General features: G+C 43.0%; 1 protein-coding gene across 2 annotated transcripts in view; it reads left to right on the top strand.

The window, feature by feature from the left end:
* The window catches only part of ANP32A (acidic nuclear phosphoprotein 32 family member A), a 51,421-nt gene extending 29,450 nt beyond the window's left edge, over positions 1-21,971 (top strand). For both annotated transcript variants that reach the window (XM_072615167.1, XM_072615156.1), the window contains exons 2-7: positions 13,018-13,167; positions 13,426-13,548; positions 16,962-17,160; positions 18,685-18,782; positions 20,160-20,223; positions 20,557-21,971. In XM_072615167.1, coding sequence (XP_072471268.1) covers positions 13,018-13,167; positions 13,426-13,548; positions 16,962-17,160; positions 18,685-18,782; positions 20,160-20,223; positions 20,557-20,618 — 696 coding nt within the window. In that variant the 3' untranslated portion in view covers positions 20,619-21,971. The remainder of the gene's footprint in view (positions 1-13,017; positions 13,168-13,425; positions 13,549-16,961; positions 17,161-18,684; positions 18,783-20,159; positions 20,224-20,556) is intronic.
* The last annotated feature ends 239 nt before the right edge of the window (positions 21,972-22,210 follow it).

Below are 22,210 nucleotides of genomic sequence, written 5' to 3'. Positions count from 1 at the left end.
CTAAGGGGGTTACACTTTGTTTTAAAGATGAAGAAGAGGCTTCTTGAGGAAGGAAATGCCATGATCAAAGTGGAGTCAGGATTTCCTTCTTTGCTCATTCCTTCCGAACCTTTCTCCCTGACTTACTATTGCTTAGGGAAAATTGCATCTCTCTAATAAGACAGGCTGTTTGTGATTTGTAAAATTCAGAGTTAGAACAGTGTGGCCCAGTGTTTGGAAGCAGAACTTCACAATTTGAGATGCTTGCTCCTGTGACCTAGGTAAAACTGCATCATGTCACTGAGCCTCAGGGTTGGGAGAAAAAACCTTGGGAGAGGAGGGGCGGTATGGTCTTTGAGAAATAGGTAAGGCAATCAGATAAGCAGACTGGAGGGTCATTCCAGAAATGGAGCAGAAGAGAGCATGGGCCAGGGAGACTGGGAAACAAGTCTGACTGAAACAAATGGAGTAAAGCGCTGACAACCTCTGGTGGCAGCAGTTAACAAGGTTACCATCTCAAGAGACATTTTTTGTTTTCATGGTATTTTTGGAGAACAGGTGGTTCTCCATTTCCATAATTACTTAAGAGCCCCAGACTTGCCTTCTGGCATCACTCAAAACCTAACCCTATATTCCTGTGTCTCATCAAATTCTCAGAAACTCCTATCATGGAGTGAGTAGGGGGATGGAACCTGACTGAACTGGCTTAGTTCAAAAGCCCAAACCAAAATCTTTCTCTTACACCTGGGCTGTCATTTCAAGCCACACTTGGATCTGCTCATTCAGCTCAGTGGGTGAGTCTTGCAAAGGAACCAGCTGTCCTGCACTTGGGAGGGAGAAACCCAATCCCTCACCCACTTATGCAGGGGAGCAACAATGCTTACATTACATTAACTTCTGACAATCTCCCTCTTCTATTCCCTCCTCCCTCCCTTTTCCCCTCCCCGTTTGGATTAGCCTATTAAACTAGGGCGGAGATGGACAGCTTAATTACGACGGCACAAGGCGTAGCCTCATCCTGAATTCAGATGGCTCCTTAAAATAATAAGGGATGTCGTCACCCAGCATATCCTCCATGCGTCTTCATTGCTTTGCCTGTCTGTGTTCTCATGCTCTGTTATACAAAACAAAAACAGTTTGCAAATTCAGAAAGGTCTTTTTTTCGTTTATAGTTTCATAGTTTTTGTTTTATAGTTTTATTGTTTTTGTTTTGTTTTCTTTTTCATGATCTGGGCCTCTGGTCCTAGCTGAGACTTAAAGGGATGAATACGTTTAAGTACTTAAATTAATATGTCCTGCTGGGGAGCCGGAGGTTTATGGATCGCTGGAGTTTGTGAGTTTTGAGCTGCAGGAGGGCTAAAACCAACTGGATGTCCAAATTAAGTCTCGTGCCATTATGGTGAGCACCCAGGAGCACAGGCTGCCCAAGGAGGGGTGAACCGGTTCTGAGTGGAAAAACGGAGCAGATTAAAGCTTCTATGCTAATCACTTTTTAGAGCCTGGATGAGATAGGAAGAACCAATGTACATATATATACATGCAACGCATACACTTACACACACATGCATAAAGATTTAAATTTAAAAAAAATATATGTCCTATAGCTCAAGCACTGGACCAGGAAAATGAACATTCTGGTCCCAGTTCTACTACCAACTGGTTCTGTTACCTTGGCCAAGACATTTTATTTCTGTGGTCCTCCATTTCTTCCTCAATAAAATGGAGGAGGCTTAAGCTAGATGAGCTCTCTCTCAAGTCCCTCCCATTACCATGATTTTGGGATCCTACTACATAGTGCTGGGGAGAGCTGGAATGCACTCCACAAGACTTTATTGATCACCTGCTATTAATTTTTTTCTAAAAAAATCTTAAGCTTTTAATGTAAAGCATTGTGCAAAGATGCAGTAAGATAGTCTGCGCCCTAAAGGAGCTTAGGATTCTAACGGGAAAGGGTATGAGTTTTGAGAAGATTTTTGGTTATGTGTGTGTACATATACATACACATGTATACATATGTGTGTATACATACATATGTGAAGCATTTACACAGCCCTTATTTATATTGTGCTGGACACCGTAGTAAACACTTCAAAGTGATTACCTCATTTAGTCTTCACAACAACCCTGGGAAATAATAGGTGCTATTCTTATTCACATTTTACAAACGGAAACCGAGACACATGGCAGTTAAGGGACTATCTCAAGATCACACAAGGAGGAATGTCTGAGGTAGAATTTGAACTCAGATCTTCCTGACTTCAGACCTGGTGCTTTATCCACTTGCTGCCCTATCATAGTAGGATGGTGACTTGAAAGTCAAAAGCCTGATTCTGAGTTTATTACTTATGTGACCTAAAATAAGTCATAGCCTCTCTGGGCCTCATTTTCTTTGTTGAAATGAAGGAGGAGGACGGTCAGACTCAATTTCTAAGTTCCCTTCCAACTCTGAAACTAAATCTGTGATCCTGTATACACATACAACTCTAGGACAGGGTACAGTGTGACTGTACAGAGAGCCAAACAAAGTACTATAAAAATTTGGTGGCTACTTCTGGCAAGGGAGATCGGGGGAGGCTTTGTAGAGGAGGTGGTGCCTGTACAATTTCATTACGGGCCACCAGGCAAATGGCGTAATGGACCCGGAGGGCTGATAGCCATGCCACATGGGAATAGTAAGATGCCAGTACTATCTGCCCATAAAAGAAGCAGTCTCTGCCTACCAAGATACGCAGTAGCACAAATCTCAAATCAGTTACCTAGACACTTTAGCATTTTAGAGAGGCGATTAAGTGGAAAGAGTTGGATTTGAAGTTGGAATTTGAAGTAGCCAAATAGCTTATAAGGTCCCTCCTAGCTCTAGATCCCATGGTCTAGAGGGACTGGAGAGGAAGATGGAAGAATTTAAAGGAAAAATTAGACAAAGTTTCAGGAATCAAAGAGCTGGCAAGGCACCTCAGAGATCATTCAATGGCCAATCTTTCCACTCTTTCCTCTCATTGCCAGTTTTACAGAGGAGGAAACCGAGGTTCAGATACATTAAGTGATTTCCTAGTGGTTATAAGGTAACAGTTGAGCTTTGAGACTTCTGCCTTCATATCCTGTACTCTTTGCTGTCATTCATAGAAGCTTAATGGCATTCCTTAGAGTAATAATAGGTATATTTGGTGTTAAACTCAGTGTTTGCGATGGTAGATTTCTCTTTTGTTGGTGGCACGTTTCTGATGTGGCTTTATTTCATTTGTTTGTTGAGAGCTATGCACTGTGTAAAGCGGAGTCTGGAACTTCCCTGCTGATCAGCACAGTCACTCCTAGATTCCATTACTTCAGAATTTTCCACGTCATTGATCCTCTTCATTGGTAATGCCTGAACTTGGAAGAGTTTGCTTAAAAAAATTTTTTTTAAGTTGACACTTGAAGAATAAAACCTAGGATTCCTGTTCTTGATTTTTTTTTTTAAGGTAGAAAAAACAGTTTTTACAACCTGAGTAACTCTAGTTGTTGGAAAGAGGAATATAACCACATACTGGTGATATTTTTAGTTTGTTGAGGGGGGGGGAGGGATGTCCCAAAATGAGGAACATGTAGTTTAAATCCAAAGTACAAATTTTCAGTTTAATTTTAACTTGGCACTTAGATCACACCCAGGACTTGGCAGGGAGAAAGGACTTCTTTTTTTTTTTTTTTTTAAGGCAGGACACATACACTAGATGTAAAAGAGATAGTATTCTTTTTGTATTGGGTAGTTTGGGGTTATAACCCCATGGAACATAGGATAGAATGAAGTGACTTGAAAGTTAGGCTTGTGAGGCAGAATAATACATTCCCATTCTCAAAGCCTCCTTCCTTAGAGGCCTGTAAAGAAAATGGTGGAACATGGCTAGGTCTGGAAGCAGCAGGATGAACTTCATGACTCCTTTTTTTTAGCCTTAGGTGTCTATGAATAAGAGATTGGCTGTGGGAGAAAGGAGCAGTTGAATAAATGGAGTCTGTGCCAGGCACCTAACAATGTGCTGCTGCTGACTCGGAAATCAGGTTGCCATCCCAACCGTAATAGCACATCTCCTTGTTCATTGGGGGGCCTTCTGTGCCAAAGAGCCCAGTGCATCATAGTAGAAGGGGTTCTTTGGTGATGCTGGCCTCCCCAGAGATACACATTTCTCCCTCCCCCTCCACCCCCACACCTCCACCCGATGCACAGTGATGTAACGACAACCAGGAAGGAAATGCAGAAAGCTAGACGGATGTGAGCTGGGCAGCAGTGTAGCCTTAACTGTCCCAACTGCCTTTTACTGAGTTCAGAAATGACAGCCTTTCCCACTAGGGGATTTTCAGGTGGAATGTCTGTGCCTGGGGAAGGGAAGGTTGTCCTCACAACTCCATCCCCTTTCCTTCTCAAACCCATTACCTCATTTTGGCATCATCTTTTTTTTCAAGAATTTCACTGAATTTACACCCAGCTGAAGGGAGGCTTCGGTTGGGAAAGGAGACTGTGGTTTGGTTTATCATTTGTTCGGGGCATAACCCAGAATGAATGCAATTAGATGAGAGGTAACCGGCAGATATATTTGGAAGGGAGAATGAAAAGAGATGAGAAGGGCAGGTTATAGTCAAGGAAAGGAATGATTGGCAGTCAGAATACAGTTGGGTAAGAGTGTTTAACGGGGATCATTGGTTTAGAACTGAAAGGAAACTGAAAAACCTTTGGATCCAGTCAAGTCAAGTCTAGTCAGTGAGCATTTATTACACACCTACTATGTGCCAAGTCCTGTGCTAAGCACTAGGGATACACAAAAAAAGGCAAAACAGCTTCTGCTCTCAAGCATCTCGCAGTCTAATGGGGAAACAACATGGAAACTAATAAGTACAAACAATGCATATGTACATATACATATACCACATATATACACATATATATATGCATATATATTAATTTGGAGATAATCACAGAGGGAAGATATTAGTATTAACGAGGATCAGGAAAGGCTTCTTATAGAAAGGTGGATTTTAAGCGAGGACCTGAAAGGAGTCAGGTAAGCCCACAGATGGAGATGAGAATTCCAAGTGTGAGGGACAGTCAGTAAATATGACTGGAGTCACGAGATGTACAAGGAATCGCAAGGAGGGGGAATAAGATGGAAGAAGACAGGAGAGATGGGAGAGGAAGGGGCAAGGTTATGGAGGACTTTAAAAGCTAAACAGTATTTTATATTTGATCCTGGAGGCAATAGGGAGCCACTAAATGAATAGGGGAGTGACTTGGTCAGACCTGTACTTTAGAAAGATCATTTTGATGGCTGAGTAGAGGACAGACTGCAGTGTAAAGAGACTTGAGGCAGGTAGACCAGCCAGGAAGCTATTGCGATAGCTCAGCTCTGAGCTGATAAGGGCTGGTACCAGGGTAGTGGCCATGTCAGATTCAAGAGAAGGGGGAATATATGAAAAATGTAGCACAGGTAGGATTAACAGGACTTGGCATCTGGTTACATACAGAGGCAGGGTGAAAGTCAAGCATGAAGCCTAGCTTTCAGGTCTGGGTGACTGGGAGGATGGTATTTTGAAAGTTAGAGAAAGGCGACAATTTTGGGGGAAAGATAATAAACTTAGTTTTGGATATGCTTGGTTTAAAATATCTAAAGGACATCCATTTCCAATTGTCTGGTAGATAATTGAAGATATGAGGCTGGAGATCAGGACACAAGTTGGAACTGAATTTTACAGATAAGAAACTCAGGCCCAGGATGGTTAAATGACTTTCCTGGAGTCACAAAGTCACTAAGTGAGATATGAAGCCAGGTCTTTCTGACTGAAAGTCTGGTGCCATATATACCATAGGTATAAGTAGAAATGAGTCTAAAGCTATCAGTGTGTGTGTGTGTTAGTATGTGTATATGTGTATGTTAGTGTGTGTATGTTAGAGTGTATGTGTATGTTAGTGTGTGTGTGTGTATGTGTGTATGTGTGTGTGTGTGTGTGTGTGTGTGTATACATACTGAGCTGCATAGAACCTGCCACTTCATTTTCCCTTTCTAACTGACTGGTTCTCCTTCTTTTCTCCCAAGTGGAATAATTGCACAAATTTTTGGAATCTGTCAATACATCTGATTTGCTGTTGAGGAAGTACACTGGGTATATTATCCATACACAAATAGTTTCTGGCTCTCAGCATGCCTTCCTCCCTACAGAAGATAGGCTGAGCCTAATACAGCCTGGTTCTTGTAGGAGAGGGTTATTGCCAGACAAAGCAGGTTACCTTCCAACATATGCTGAGACCAGAAGCTCACAGCCATAAATCCTTAGTCTCCCCCCACCCTGAGAAACAGCAGTGGGGCAGGATATACTTTCCCAGGGTATAAGCCATGGTACATTGTGGTTAAGTCTGTCTCCCCAGAGATCTCTCTCCTTGACTCTTCCCTGAGATGGCATGCTTATATGTTTGCAGATAACATAGGGAGCTGGGAGGCATAGCTAATGTATTGGATGAGAGAATCAGGATCAAACAAATGCCTTGACAGGTTGGAACAATGAGAAGATCTTGACAAGATGAGGTGTAATAGGGATAAATGTAAAGTTTGGCACTTAGAAGAAAACTCAGCTCCTTAGGTCAGTCGGCCTGGAAGCATTAATTGTTTCCCATGTGCCAGGCACTGTGCTGAGTGCTAGGAATAGAAAGAGAAATACACACACACACACACACACACACACACACAGTCCCTTCCCTCAACAAGCTTACTCTCTGATGAGGGAGACAAGGCCAGACAACTGGAAAGAGAACCAGCGATTGTTGCTGGAAGTCAACAGTATGATGTGGCAGACAGAAATCTTTGTTAATGAGAGCAAAGTCCAGAGTGATGGCGATGAGAGTGAATTCCACCATCCTCTCTCTCCTGGCTTCTCACATTTAGCATGTCCCCAGGAGTAGGTACCACATTTTAGGAAGGATTATTGACCACCTGGATAGTAACAAGATTGATAAAGGGACTAAACACTCCATAATATAAAGATACCTCCAAGAAACTGGGGATATTTGCACTGGGGAAGAGAATACTAAGGTGTGTGGGGGTTGGGGGGCATATGATCACTATAGTCAGTTATTTTAAAGGTCATATAGAAGAAGCATTCTTGCTTTTTCATCTATAAAAATGGGACCAATGAGTAGAAATTACAGGTAGGCCAATAGCTTATTTAATAAAAAAAAAACAAAAACAAAAACAAAACACCTCAGTTTAGCAGATTTGTGTTAAGGACGCACTTTACATGGCTCTTTGAGCTGGGGCAGATACAAAGTTTATTCCTTAGAGATCATTTAGCCTACCCTCTTCCATGATGCAGATGAGAAACTAAAGCTCAGAGAAAGGAAGATAGTCAAGGTCCCCCAGGCAGCTTGGTGGCACCATAGTGCACAGAGTGTTGGGCCTGGATTTAGGAAAATGTGACTTTGAATCCAACCTCAGACACATTTCCTAATGGTGTGACTGCCAGCAAGCCACTTCACCTCCGTTCCCTCAGTCGTAAAATGGAGACCAGCAGTGGTTGGAGCGCTGGACCCAAGTTCAAATGTGGCCTCAGTCACTTTCTTAAGTCACATATGTCACTTAACCCCAATTTGCTGCAGTTTCTTCATCTATAAAATGGGTTTAATAACAGCACCCACCTCCCAGAGTTGTTGTGAGCATCAGATGAGATAATAATGAGCACTGTACCTGAAGTAATAGATACTGTAGAAATGCTTGTTCCCTTTCCCTAAATAGTATTATCGGGATTTTAACCTAGACCAGGGCTTCTTTAATATATTCCTGATCTCTTTCCTAGTTGCTGGATGTCAACCCCCGACCCATCGCATTGTGCCTCATCTGAATTCTCCCTCTCCCCTTCCTCTCCTCTATAGGCCTCTCTTCCAGTCAAGCTTTTATCAGGGGCCTATTATATGCCAACTATCTAGCTAGACTCAGGTATCAAAAAAAAAAAAAAAACAAAAAAACTTTATAGTGTGAAGTGTAGCCTGACCACTTCACTGTCCTGCTCCAAAAGCTTTCGGCAGCTCCCTGTTGGCTCTGAGATACTGTATAAACTCTTCAATGCCCTCAACAGTTTTATACCCATTTGGCTTTGATTTTCTGTTGCAGTCAAACTAGACTATTAGCTGTTTCCTCAAATTGGCCTACTGTCTCCCACTGCTGTGCATTTAGAAATACAAGCTTGTCCTCAGTGCCTGGAAAGCAGTCCCTTATCTCCAGTTTTCAGAATCTCTCTTTTCTCCAAAGTTCAACTGAGGCAGCAACCTTCTTTGAAGTCATCACCGATCTCCCCTGTAAATGTCCTCTCCCCTAAACATTCCTAGAATACTTTATCTAGTCTCTCCTTTGCCCCCTTCACCCTATTCAGTCTGCCCAGAAGAATTGTAAGTTCCTCGAAGTTAGGGGCTGGTTCATTTTGGCCTGTGTATCCTTAGCCTAGTGCCTTAATCGTAGTAAATGCTAAATGTGGAATGAATTGAATTGAGGATTAGGAAGTGCTTCATCATTAGAAGCCTTTGAACAAAGGCTAGGTGACCCTTTGGAGGTGTTGTAGAGGGGGATTCATATTTCAGATTTGGATTGGTCTAGCTGACCTAGTCCTAGGTCCCTTCCAACTCAAGTAGTCTCTGATTCTGTAAAGGAGAAGGCAGTGGAAAGGAGAGCCAGATTCCCACTGTACTTCAGGAAAGACTTTATATCTGAAATGCTTGAAAAGGGAGTGGTTTATTAGTCACAGTGCATTCTGAATTGCAGATACACAGACAGCTGTTGTCTGAACACAGACGACAGTCTTTGTTTTGTTTTGAAGTTGGGGGGAAAGTGAAAGGTAGATTTCTATCTTTTCCCCCATCAGTGGAACTTAAAACATTTTAAAAGCCATCTAAGGGATCAAGGTTAACAGAGATGACCAAGTCCCATTATAATAAGGATATTCAATAAAAAGAAACTTTTTTTAAAGACCAGAAATGAGAGATAGTGTGGAAAGATCATTGGATTGAAGGAAAGAGGATGGGGTGGATGGGACAGTGATAACTGATGAGAGAAAGAAGAGCTGCTCAATTCTTACTTGGCTTTTGTTTTTTTAGCCAAAAAGGAATGATGGGAAAGGACAGAACAGCAACTACAAAAAGATCCAGGGTTTTAGGGTTTTAGTGGATAAGCGTTATATGACAGACACCAAAGCTAGTGTGATTTTAGGTTCTACTAAAAGAGAATAACTTCCAAGAATTAGTAGGTGACATAGCCCAGCTGCCCTGCTCAGACCACATCTGGAATATTGTTTTCAGTTCTGATCACAAAGTTAGGAAAGAATTTGATCAGTTAGGGAGTATCCAGAGGTAGGCCACAAGGATAGAAAAGAGCCTTGAGTCCGTGTCATGGGATGGATCAATTGAAGTACCAGAGAAGGTTTAGATTGGAGAAGAAAAGATAATTGTCTTTGTGCAAAGAGACAGATTTAGGCATACTAACAATTGGAACTTTCCAGAGGGGCGGCTAAGTGGGAGTCAGGAGGACCTGAGTTTAAATCTAGTCTCAGCTACTTACTGACTGTGTGACCCTGGGCAAGTCACTTAACCCTTTTTGCCTCCCCACCCCCCAAAAAAAGAACCATCCAGAAGTGGAATAGGTTCTCCTCTTTGCAAGTCCTCAAACAGAGGCTAGCTGATGACTGTTTGGGCATGTTACACTGAGGATTCCTTTGCTGGGTATGGATTGAATTAGGTGGTTGATGAGGTCCCTCCCAACTGTAAAAAGATTCTATGCATCCAACATTTCTTATATTTGTAAAATGAAAGAGTTGGCCTCAGTGACTTCTGTGGACCCATCTACTGTAAAAAAAACTAGGACCCTATGATCAATGACCCTATACCAAGGTATCCCCACACCCAATCCCAAATCCCATAGTAACTTCTAGTAGTTTCAGTCATGTTAACTCATGACCCCATTTGGAGTTTTCTCGACAAAGATACTGGAGGGCTTTGCCATTTCCTTCTCCAGCTCATTTTACAGATGAGGAAACCGAGGCAGGCAGGGTAAAATGACTTACCTAGTGTCACACAGCCTTTAAATGTTTGAATTCAGGAAGGTGAGTGTTCCCAACTCCAGACCTGCCCTTTATCCACTGCACCTCCTAGCTGCCCTCACTGTGTACTGTAGTTACATAGTAATCCTATATTCTTTAGTAATAAGTATTGCTTATGAGGTAACACAGTAAAGAGAAATCATTTATCACTATTTTTAATTCAATTCAACAAGCATTCAATTGCCTGCTCTGGGCAAGGGGCTGACTGAGCTAAGAGCTGGAGGGAGGAGAGTACAGAAAGAACAGCCTGGCTCTCAAGGCTCTTTCTTATATCCTCCTGATTTGTGCTTACTGGGTGCTCTGTCGAAAATATTCTAGAGTTGAGAATTCTACCCCCTGATCCCTTATGCCCTAGTTGGTTCCCCACTTAGACTCTGACCAGAGAGTCATCCCCCCTTTCAGCAAGTTGGGAGATCCCAGACCTAAGGGCAAAGAGGAATTAGCTGTTCCAGGGAATTGAGGTTTATCACCATTTACTCCCGAGTGCAGTTTGTTTAACAAATAACCTTGGAAAACTGAACTGAACTTTACCTTTTCCATCCACTGCCTCCTGGGAGAAGCTTGGGAGAGAGACTTTGGGCCAGGGCCAGTTTTTTACTTCTCCATCTGTAAAATGGACGTGACCGTGAAAATTAAAGCTGCTGGTGACTTCATCCTGCAGACTTCCCCCTCCCTCCCCTCTTGGGAGAGGTAGCAGCAGTCTGGAGGATATGGCCCTTTTACCAGGCTACCTACAGTGGAAATGAGGTACTCTGGGAATGGGTCCAGTGGACCACAGTGGGGAAGCAGGCCCTGGGGCTGAGGAGGAGGAAAGCAAACAGAAGGCTAGTATGTTGCCAGTGCTCCCAAATCTAGCACTGTTGTGCAGGCAGCACCCACCCTTTGTGCTGTGTTTGCTGGCTGGGGTGTTGGGCCAGGCCATATGTCTGCTCTGTTTGTCACCTCTCCTCCCTTTCCTTTTCTCACACCGTCAGAGGAATCTAGTTTTTTGCTTTGCCGTGCAGGGGGGTGAGGACACTGAATATCCAGGCTCTGTTTCTAAGCAAACCAAACTTCTTTACAAACAAGAATGAACCACTGTGAGAACAATTCACAGTGTCTGTGGAGTTTGCCCAGGCCTTTCTTGGGCCATTTCTGCCTTAAACCAAGATGGGATTTCACAGACTCTTGGAAAGCTTTCTTCATGTCCCCCTTCCCCCCTCCCCACTGCTGTCCTCTCCTCAGAATCCCACATTGAAGCTTCATCCTTTTAGGCTAAAGTTTTGATTCTTCATAAAGTGCAAAATTCCCCTTTAAGCTGTTATAAATTATTTACTCCTTGGTAGGAATGAAAGCTCTGGTTTGCTGGAAGAAAGAGCGTAAGGGCATTGATGTGTTGGGTTGGAGTAGGGTTAAGGGGGGGTGGGGGGGAGACATGAAGGAAGGGAAACCAGAGACTCCGAAGACAAACTGCTGATTTGGCAATCTGCTGAGGGCAGGCCCTGAGTTTGTGATTTTCTATTCTCTCTGCCCTTGTTCATCTTTCCTTTACCCCCAAAAAACAGACCACATACAGAAGCAACAAAGACAAAAACTGAAATTCTAAACCCTGGAGATCCAAGAAGTAAGATCAGAACAGGACCTGGGTTCTAGCCCAAACTTTGCCTGTCTAGTTGTGTGACCTTGACCCAACTACTACCCCTTCTGTTGGTCTGGGTTTCCTTCTCATTCAAATGAGGGGGCTGGTCTAGATGACCTCTGAGGTGCTTTGAAGCTGTGTTGTCCTCCACTAGCTTCAGTCCCTAATCTGATAATGTGATGAGGATCATCGTAACTGTCCTTTACCCGATGTTTGCAAAATGCCTTGTGTACATTATTTCAATATTCCTCTGAGTGTAGCACTCAGAGTAGTGTATTGGTATGCTCATTTTACAAATGAGGAAACTGAGGCACAGGGAGATTGACTCCCCCAAGGTCACCCAGGCAACAAATTTCAAGGTGAGGATTTGAATCCTGCTCCTCTGACTTCAAATCCATTGGATTGCTGTTTCTGCCGCAGCACAGCTACCTCCATCATCCTGACATGATGGAAAATGATCATGGCAGTAACCATAACGAGAGTGAGTCTTAAGGGGGAGGAGGAGACAGACAGACAGACGGAGAAAATCCAAGTGTTTGCAAAAGCTAAAGAAAGGTGATGTTTCAGCTCATGAGGGACATGGAGACTGTGGGAATGTCCAGAAAGTATGAATGCCAGGGAAGCTGAAGGGGCAAGGAAGGAGAACAGTGGTAAATATAAAGTGAACTGGATGGCTGACCCAAAGAGGGAAGAAAGATGAAAAATCAAGGCTAGAGGGCAGGCAGCGACTGGAGATGAATCAGAGGACGGAGAAATCCAGTGGGATGCTGCTTCTCTGCATTGGAAGATTTCTTAACCATGTTGTTGCTGAGGCAAATACTGGCAGGTAGCATCAAGTCAGGTGGCTTTAGGGCTGTGGTGTGTGTGTGTGTGTCTGTGTGTTATTTTTTTAATGGCAATTTGAGAGCTCTTGGCTGTTGGATTGTAATGTGGCAATTATCACAAGTAGCCAGTAGTGTCTTCAGTAAGTTGGGTCTGCACCTCTGTATTTCCTCCGAGACTTTCACCACTCCTAAATTCAGCAAATTGTCTCCCTCTCTTCCCCTCGTACTCTCTCCCTGTTCCTCTCCTTCTACCATTCTCTAGTGTTTCCAGACCCAAGGGAAAAAGACCATGTTTTGTAACGCTATCTTTGTGTCGTCAGCAACGTCACGCCCCAAACTGGAAAAGCCTTCCCTACGGTGTAATTACAGACGGCTTCCTACTCCCTCCCCCGAGCTCCTGTTCAGTTCTCATTGTGCAGGTTGGCAGTGGGGCTTCCTTTCTCTTCCTCCCCATCCCCCCACCCCACTTTTCCTCACCAAGGTGTTTTCTCCTTACAGGTGAAAGAGCTCATCCTGGACAACTGTCGGTCATGTGATGGTAAAATCGAAGGCCTCACAGATGAATTTGAAGAGCTGGAATTCTTAAGTACAATCAACGTAGGCCTCTCTTCAGTTGCAAACTTACCAAAGTTAAATAAACTTAAGAAGGTAAATAAGAATAATTGGAATGTGTTTTGCTATGTGGAGGTGGGGAGTTATTATTTTATATTTGAGGAGCGTAATTGAAGTTAAGTGGTTAAGTGCCAGATGTCTGCTCCAACTTGCCGGATAATTTCCTATGACTAGTAGCCTTGCTTTTTTAGTGGGGAGCATGGGGACTGAGAAGGGAGGGTGGAGATTGGTTGTTTTCAGTTGGCTGTGTAATGTGAAGTGGTGGTTTTTTTCTCATTTCCCTGCCTTCTTTAGCTTGAACTAAGTGATAACAGAATCTCCGGAGGACTGGAAGTATTGGCAGAAAAGTGCCCAAACCTCACACATCTAAATCTAAGCGGGAACACAATAAAAGACCTCAGTACAATAGACCCGCTGGTGAGTAATGAGTGCATGAAGCCCCCTACTCCTGAAACAAAAACAAGCAAAAACCCCATGGAATATAGCAATAATCTTCACACTTGTGTAATATTTTATCATTTCCAAAGTGCTTTCACACACATTCTCACATGTCATCATCACCAGATCTCTGTGCGATCAACAGATAAGGTCTATCATCCTCATTTGCCAGAGAGGAAATTAAGTCCCAGAGGTTAAATGACTGATCATGAACCAATCAGAGGCAGAACTAGGGCTAGAGCTCAGGTCTTCCAGTTCCTAATACCTGTACTTTTCCCTCTACACCACCCTGATATGTTCTAGAAACTTGAGGAACCTCATTGTTCCTCATTTTTTTCCTCTGTAAAATGGAGAAGTTAAAGCAGGTAATCTTGTAGCTCCTGCCCTGACATTCTGTGAGTCTGTGGAATCAGCTTCTAGGCTTTAATCAGGTGTCCTTTTACACAGGAATCTGCTGGGACAGCTTAGAATTACAGTTTTTGTAACATCCCTGGGGAAGGGGACCCAACTGGAATGAGTTCCCCCTTCTCTTTCCTGGATATGAATCTGACTTGATATGTGATTCAGAAGGCTGCAAATGTGACCAGATCTCACAAATTCCTATTAGTTGCAAAGGAGAGCATGTCTGAATTTTAAATGTGTATTTTAAAATATTCTTTATCACTTTAAGTGACATGGTAATTGGTAGGAAAGCTAGTAACTAGAATTAGGTTAACAAAGTGTTACCTGGTTGAGATCCTGAGGGGATCTGCTTTAATGAATGCCGAATGATTCCCGATTAGATTAACACATCTGTTGGAATGTAAATGAGTGTTTCTGAAGTGCCTCCGGATACTTAAGCAGTCTGTTCCGAAACAGCTGAGCATTCCCCTTGTAATGCTGTCCATGTTGTCAATTTAGTTATCAAACCTTTTCCTTACAGATCTTGCAAATCCCAGCCCCGGTGAATGAATTCGCTCCTTGAATTCCTGAGATGGGAGCCCAACAGGATCTAGATTAGGGTGATTAGAAAGCACTTCTACAGTCCTGGAATGTGGGGGCATGTGAATTAGAACACAGAGAAGGCATTTGTTTTGAGCTATAGCTGAGAGGGACTGAACTGGTTCCATTTGGCAAATTTGCCTCAGTTTCTCCTACTCTGAAATGGGAGTACCCGTAAAAGTGAGCAGGCACCTTTGCTTTTCCAGTCACATGGCAGAAGAATACAAATTATTACAAAAGAAGGCCCTCTAAAATAGAAACATAAGCCAACTTAGTACCTGAACCCTTGTCTCAGTCATTTCCAGTAGGTTGGTCATCTATTCTGTCATATCAGGTGATGAGTATTCCCCACCTTTTGAGGTAGCTCATTTTGTTTGCTCCCTGGCATTGGAACAGTTTTAGTAGGAAAGAGATAAGCTTGGAATCAGAGCAGGATCAGAGGATTAGAGCTAGAAAGGGTTTTGGAGAAATCCTTGGGTCTGTGGGCAATGTGTGCTCTCTGTAAGTAGAGACTGTTGAATGCTTTGTGTGTTGTTTTTGTATATCCACCACCTACCATGGTGCCTGATGCTAGTAGGCACTTTGGAGGACTTGTTGATTGAATAGGGTCCTTGTGACATCTGTGTGGCTCAGTGATTATTGGCCAACCTAAATACCCAGAGTGTGTGAGCCACTGACAGCACCATGGGAAGACTGGCTCATTGTGGAGATTGAGCATGATGTGTTTTCTGTACTGGGCCACTAGGTGGTAGAAACCTGCTTTTGGTGGGATGGAGACGTTTGGGCCATGAAGGCCCACTCCCAGACTCTGTGCTCTGTTGCTAGGTCCACTTGTGGCAGTCACATCCTTAATTTCTGCCACCTTCCACATTTTCCTTCTTGCTTCCCTACCCTGTTCTGTTTGTTCCGAATGTGGACCATTTCAGAAGAGCACAGGATTAGGAAATCAAGAGGCCTGGGTTCTAACTCAACCCTTAGCTAGCTGTGTAACTCTAGACCTTTCACTTTACCTCGCAGAAGCTTCGTTTCCTCATCTGTCAAATGGAGACACAAGAACCTTGCCTGCCTCTTAGTTCTTGGGAATTAAAAATGAGATTCATTACATATGAAAGGTCTTTGAGAAAATATAAGGCACTCTACAATGCAAATTATTTTTTACTAAACTTGCCTGGGAACCAGAGAGCTATTCTGATTGGGGTTTAGCAAAGTTTACTTTTTTCTTCTTGACTTTTACGTGTGAGCAGATGGGCCAGTTTTACTTGAACTAAGTGATAGCAGAATTCGAGGGCCAGAAGTTTTGTCAGAAAAAGCTCCTAAACCTCACACATCTAAATCCTGAATGGAAACAAATTAACACCTCAGGACAAAACTCTAGACCATCGCATTCCTCTACAAGAGGTGGGGACATGTGGCCACAATTTGGGCTACAGGAAGGAGAAGGAAAACACAGTTTGGAGAGTCCCTGGAGAATTGAGAATTGGTTGTAATCATTAAAAGGCCTGCACAGATATATTGCTGCCTGTCTTAGGGAAGTCTTTTAGCCCAGATGGGGTTAATGTGGTTGCTAAATTAATTTCTCTTTCAAGGGGTTAGCAGATAGATCTTACCTTCACTGCCACCTACTTAGGCTATTTTTAAAAACCTCCCTACACATCCCACCTCTAGTCTCTCTCCTCTCTAATCCATCCTTGATAATGTTGCTAAAAATAATTTTACTTATTCACAGATTCACTTGTCACTCCAGCTAGAAAACAGTCTTCAGTGGCTCCCTATTTCCTCTTGAAGAAAATTCCAGTTCCCCTTCGGTGGCATTCAGAAGGCCTTCCACAGTCTGGTGGCCATCATATCTTTCCAAGCCTTATTTCTGATCACTCCCCTTCATGCTATCTACACTGTAGTCACATTGCGCTCTGCCTTGCCTCCTTCTCCTTCTCCCTCTCCCTTTCTCTCTCTCTCTCTCTCTCTCTCTCTCTCTCTCTCACACACACACACACACACACACACACACACACACACACACACACACACAATCCCAGCAGTTTCCATGCCTAGCATGTCCTCCTCTCACTTTGTTTTTTTAGAGCCCATCTCAAAGAAGCCTACCCGGATTCTCTCCCCATTCTATCCCATCTAAACACTCTTTCCCCTCAGACCTCATATCATATAATATTCTATGTTCTACATAACTAAGGGCTGTTACCTCCTACTAAACTTGTAAGGTCAGCGAGGGCAGAGACCACGCATGGCACATCTACATTCTGTATTGTTGGCGATGCTTGTTCCACAGTAGACGCTTAATACGTATTTGTTTATTATTTCTGAGCACAATATTTACTTCTTTGACTTTCCTCTTTTCAAATTCCAGTCCCCTCATATCATTGATTCACTGTTTGTTTGCTTTTGGCTTTCAGAAAAAGTTAGAAAACCTCAAGAGCTTAGATCTTTTTAATTGTGAGGTAACTAACTTGAATGACTACAGAGAAAACGTGTTCAAACTCCTCCCCCAACTCACATACCTTGATGGCTATGACCGGGATGAGGAGGAGGCCCCTGACTCAGATGCTGAGGGCTACGTGGAGGGACTGGAAGATGACGAGGAAGATGAGGATGGTAGGTAACTTACGGAGAGCTCTGTAGTTTCAAATGCCTTTGATGTTCTCGGGCTCTCGGGCCTCTGCTGTTCTCTGCTTCTTCCTTTCAGAGAATAAGCCAGGAACAGTTGAATGATTACAATAGGGCTCACTGTGCTTTCCACAAAGTCACTGAGCTCATCCTTCTGCTTCCAGACTCCTAACAGGGTGGGGTGTCTATCCTCTTTCCAAACCCTTCCTGGGAAAGAAATTCCAATGTCCCCTAGTATCCTGTAGAAAAGTTAGCAGCTCTTAACCCAGGTGACTTCATATGAATGGAAAGGATGTGAACTCAACCACAAAGCCTCTCAAGGGATCCTAATTCACCAAACCCCATGATAAAAGCCATATAACTAGAATAATCCTTGTTCCTTTGATTTCTGTCTTTTTCTAATGTTCCCCCAGCCCCTGGAAAGGAAATCCTCCTGGGCCCCAGTGCAATCTGGCCCAAGGTTTAACCATCCTGTCTGCAGGTATACTGGACAAAGGAGATTAACATGGGAACTGAAAATGCCCTTCCCCTGACCTCCATAGTCAGTTCAGACAAGGGTTAGTGTTCCCTTCTGCTGACTTTACCTCTTTAGCTGTGGGGGAGGATTGGCGCTGCTCTCTCCCTGATCACCTGAGGCACATGATGTCTTCACTCCTCTAGATGTGGGGGCAGAGAGATCACCTGCATTCTCCTGGCAGCTGTGGCCCAGGGAACTAAAGGATTACCCAGGTGCCCAGGATGCAGATGACTTTGGCAGTAAAGGCAAGCCAAGGTGTACTCAAAAGCCAGAATGAAGTAAATTCGGGGAAACAGCCATCTTCTTTTGCAGAACCCTCTGGAGAGATGAGAGAGAAAGAAACCCCACCTCCTGGTTTTCCCCTATATTTTGCAGTGACTCCAAGATCTGTGTCAGTCCAGCAGCCTTTGGTGGGGATTTTGCTGCCAAAAGGAAGTAGAGAATTGAGGCAATCATCTGAATAATTCAGACAAAATATTTATTTTTTTCCTTTTTAACTCAAACCATTCTAGTGATTGCATCATATTTGCTTTGGCCAGGAAACTGGCTAGGACCTTTCTGGGCCCTATGAATCATTGTACCTGTGAAGGTGGCATTTTGAATATGGTCTGAGTAGCCATTTTGCTTCATCCTAAGGGCTTTTCCAATGACCAAATAAGAGATCTTTTGTTCTTTATGCTGTTCGTGTCTTCTCAAGAAGAGCTAGAAAACTTTTAGATTATAAGGTTTTTCATATAATACTTACTAACATTATTGCAATAGATCTTTAGTTTTTTTGTTTTCCACAACCACCACCCACGTTCACCCTCCCCCAACCCCCAAGCCAGAAGATAAAGATAGAAAGAAATTAGAGGTAAGACGATGTGAAACATTAGTGCAAATACCGGTGTTTTTGGCTATACACTCTTCAGAACTCAGGCCCTCATAGTATCTGGAGCACACGTACAAGAGGAAGGGACCACCTAATTACTTTGATTCTGGCTCTGATTGTACAGAGGAGGAGTATGACAAGGATGCCCAGGTCGTGGAAGATGAAGAAGATGATGATGAAGAAGAGGAAGGAGAAGAGGAGGACGTGAGTGGAGAAGAAGAGGTAAGGCCCCACAGTGTGGTGGAAGGATAGAGGCTGTCCTCTAGAAGCTCTGTGCTGAGCATAGATTTTGAGCTGGAAAGGATTCCAGATGTCAAAACTTGGAGGCTCAGAGATGTTCATTGATTCTTTGAGGACCAGAGAGTGGCTGGGATGGGATTTGAACTCAGGTCTTTCTGACACCAAGTCCATTGCTCTCTCCATGGACATGGCTAGTTGCTCTTTGAGATGACAGAGTCAGAGAATGTTACAGAGCATCCAGTGTCATAGCTTCACTTTGCAGAGAAGGAAGCCAAGTCCCACAAGAGGTACAGTTCTTGCCAAAAGTAATGGCACCAACATTGGGTCCAGCTATATAACTAGCCCTAGCTAGACCAGAACCTAGATTTCCTGACTCCCAGCCTGGTGTTTCTTCCATCACACCATGCTCCCAAAGCTAGACCTAGTCACTACCTAATTTCTTTTACAGACTCTTGAAAAAGGAATGTTTTCCTTTGTTTAAAAAAAAATCCCAGGACTTCTTTAGACAATGGGCTCCCTTCAGCATATTCAAGACAAGTTTCTATGTGTGGAGATTCCATTTCCAACTGATGCTTTTTTTCAGGAGGAGTGTAAAGTGAAGTCTGTTGAAAGTGAAAGGAGGTTCTTTTGCTTGGGATAAAACATATATCAGCTTGACTATGAGTCCTAACTGTCAGCATTCTAGGATATGTAGAAATTATTCCCATGGGATGAGAACACACTAAGTTCTTTTCATACTCCTTTTTTCCCTCTCCATGATTAAAGAAAATAAATAAAAATAAAATAAAATAGAAATAAATCATAAAATTTTAAAATAAATAAAAAAAATAAAAACCTATAAAAGGACAAAGGACATGAATACATACTTATCTGTCAAATCCTGCTAGGCCAGAACAAGGTCCTGTCAAAGAAAGAAGCTTAGCTCAGATAAGAGGGAAGTGGAAGAAAGCATTGGATTAGAAGTTGGGAGATCCAGATTCTGGTCCAAGTTCTTATCCTTCCTAGCTCTGTGACTCATTTTACTTTTCTGGGCGTCAGTACCTATGACTTTGCAAGATGAAGGTTAGGTTAGATGATCTCAAGGGCCTTTGAAGCTCTAAGAATGTGATACTCTATAAGTTAATTTATAGAACTCATGTCCCTAAGAAATGAGTTCTAGTAGGATTTAGAAAAAATTCTTACATGATAGACCTTTAAATAGTTTATTAAAGGAACTTTGTGGCATTTGAGGGATGTATTCTTAACCTTTTGAATTCAGGATCAAGGAAAGTAACCGTTCTCTGGCAAACCTTCCCTGCACTGTGAGACCTTCTAGTGAGGCTTCGACATGTTTGATGTTCTGTCCTTTCATTCTTTCAGGAGGATGAGGAAGGTTACAATGATGGGGAAGTAGATGATGAAGATGATGAAGATGAAGTCGGTGGTAAGGCAGACATTTTGTTTTCATGGGGAACAGAGGTAGCAAATAGATCTCCTAGTGTTTTCTCCTCCTCTGCCCCCTCCCTCCTCCACAAGATGCGGTGGGGCCCAGGTTGAGCTAGCTGGAGTCTCTGTCCAAAGGCTCTGGTTGTCTCTCCTGCTTTGCAGAAAATACATATTAGCTTTCTGGGTTTGAAACAGACTGAGTTGGGAGCAGCTGAACATGTGCTGAGGTCCGCCTCATCTAGGTACTTTCTCGGTGACTGTATTCTGTAAAAAGATAGGACATGCATATAACTAGATCATGCATTCCCCCCCCTTTTTTTTCCTCTTTTAGAAGAAGAAAAGGGACAAAAGAGAAAACGAGAACCTGAAGACGGGGGAGATGAAGATGACTAAACGGAATAACCTATTTTGAAAAATTCCTATTGTGATTTGACTGTTTTTACCCTATCCCCCCCAACCCCCACCCCCACCCCAAAACTTATTTTTTTCTGATTGTAATGTTGCTGTGGGAATGAGAGGGGAAAAGTGGATTGGGTGGGGGGTGGGAAAGGGTGGAATAAAGTACTATTTTTACTGCCGCTCTTAAATTTTTTTTTTTCCTACTTTTTCTTTGTGTCTGGTTTAGTCCCCGTAAATGCAAGTATAAACCAAGTGGTTATATATGTTTCTTATTCTGGGAGTAGAGAGTGTTGGCATCCTCACATTTTACAAATATTGGTGGGTGACATTTCCCCAGATGGGCAGCATCTGGGCTTGGGCTTGTCCCATCAGGGTGGGGGGTGCACATGGAATACCAGCCATATTATAGGTGCTACTTTGGATGGCACAGGCACAATCACCCACTCACCCACCACAGAAGGGGGAAGCCGCTACACTGAGCAGGTGATGTCTTGTTTCTTGTTCCTGAGTGACTTGCCACTTTCAGCCTGGGTTGCCCCTGTACCTCTTGGAGGATCAGAATCGTGTGTGGTTTGTAACGAGCAGCCAAGGGAGTGGTTTGATGGTGGGGTTGGTTTTTTTGGGGGGTGGTGGTCTTGGTTTGAAGAGGTATTTTCCCGGCCCCTCCACAATCATGTCTCTCTCTTTCCCTCTCTTTCCCCTCCTCACTCCCCAAATCCCATGCTGGGTTCTGTTTTATGAAAAGACTAAGCTGTCCCCATTGTATTGACTAGGGGAGGCGCCAGAATGCTGAAAATCGCAGACATTTGGAAGGTGTCCAAGGGTTCTCAAGTCCTCTGAGTTCTACGGGAAATTAATTTGACAAATGTAATTTAAAGAAACAACATTTTTTTTCTACCCTTTTAAAAGAAGGGACAAAAACAAGGTGTATACTGCTTGGTTTTGTATTATATTATGACACTCCAGCATTTGGGGAAAAAAAAAGAGAGACTTCCACTTGTGCTTATATACTTTGAAAATTTTTATGAACCGAAGTGCAGGAGATAGCACCGCATGTAATGTAGGGATTTCTTTTTTCGTACACCCGAGCACGGAAAAACTAATGCAAAATTGTATTTTCTTACCTAGTGGAAGTCTGAAATGACTGCAATTGCCTAGTGAATGTACAGTTTTTCTTTCCTATCCCTCTTTTGGATCGCTTTAGAAGTGACTTGTTATTTCCTAGTCAATATTTCATCTGTATAAAAGAACATTTGCAACAGTTCCTCCCCCTCCCCCAGAAGAGCCAAACTTTGAGTTTTATGTCTGTTTGTCATTGATAAAATTTCAATAAATCTTTTTATACAATTTTTTGGGGTGGCTTATTTGAGTCTGATGGCCCACTGGCCGTTCATGAACACCTCCCAAATAGCCTATTATTCCTCAGGAGGAATTCTGCAGGAATTTTTGTATTCAGTGAAGCTTATTTTTTCCTATATGAAATGTAACCAGGAAGTCCAGCTGGGTCAAAACAGCCATTGTTTTTGACTTGAAAGCCAAAAACAATGGAATCCTCTCCTGAACACTTGAATGGTTATTCTTATTCC

This window comes from Notamacropus eugenii, chromosome 1, assembly GCF_028372415.1.
Source record: "Notamacropus eugenii isolate mMacEug1 chromosome 1, mMacEug1.pri_v2, whole genome shotgun sequence".
NCBI lineage: Eukaryota > Metazoa > Chordata > Mammalia > Diprotodontia > Macropodidae > Notamacropus > Notamacropus eugenii.
The sequence above is the reverse complement of the archived record's forward strand: the minus strand, read 5'-3'. Positions and strand labels throughout refer to the sequence as shown.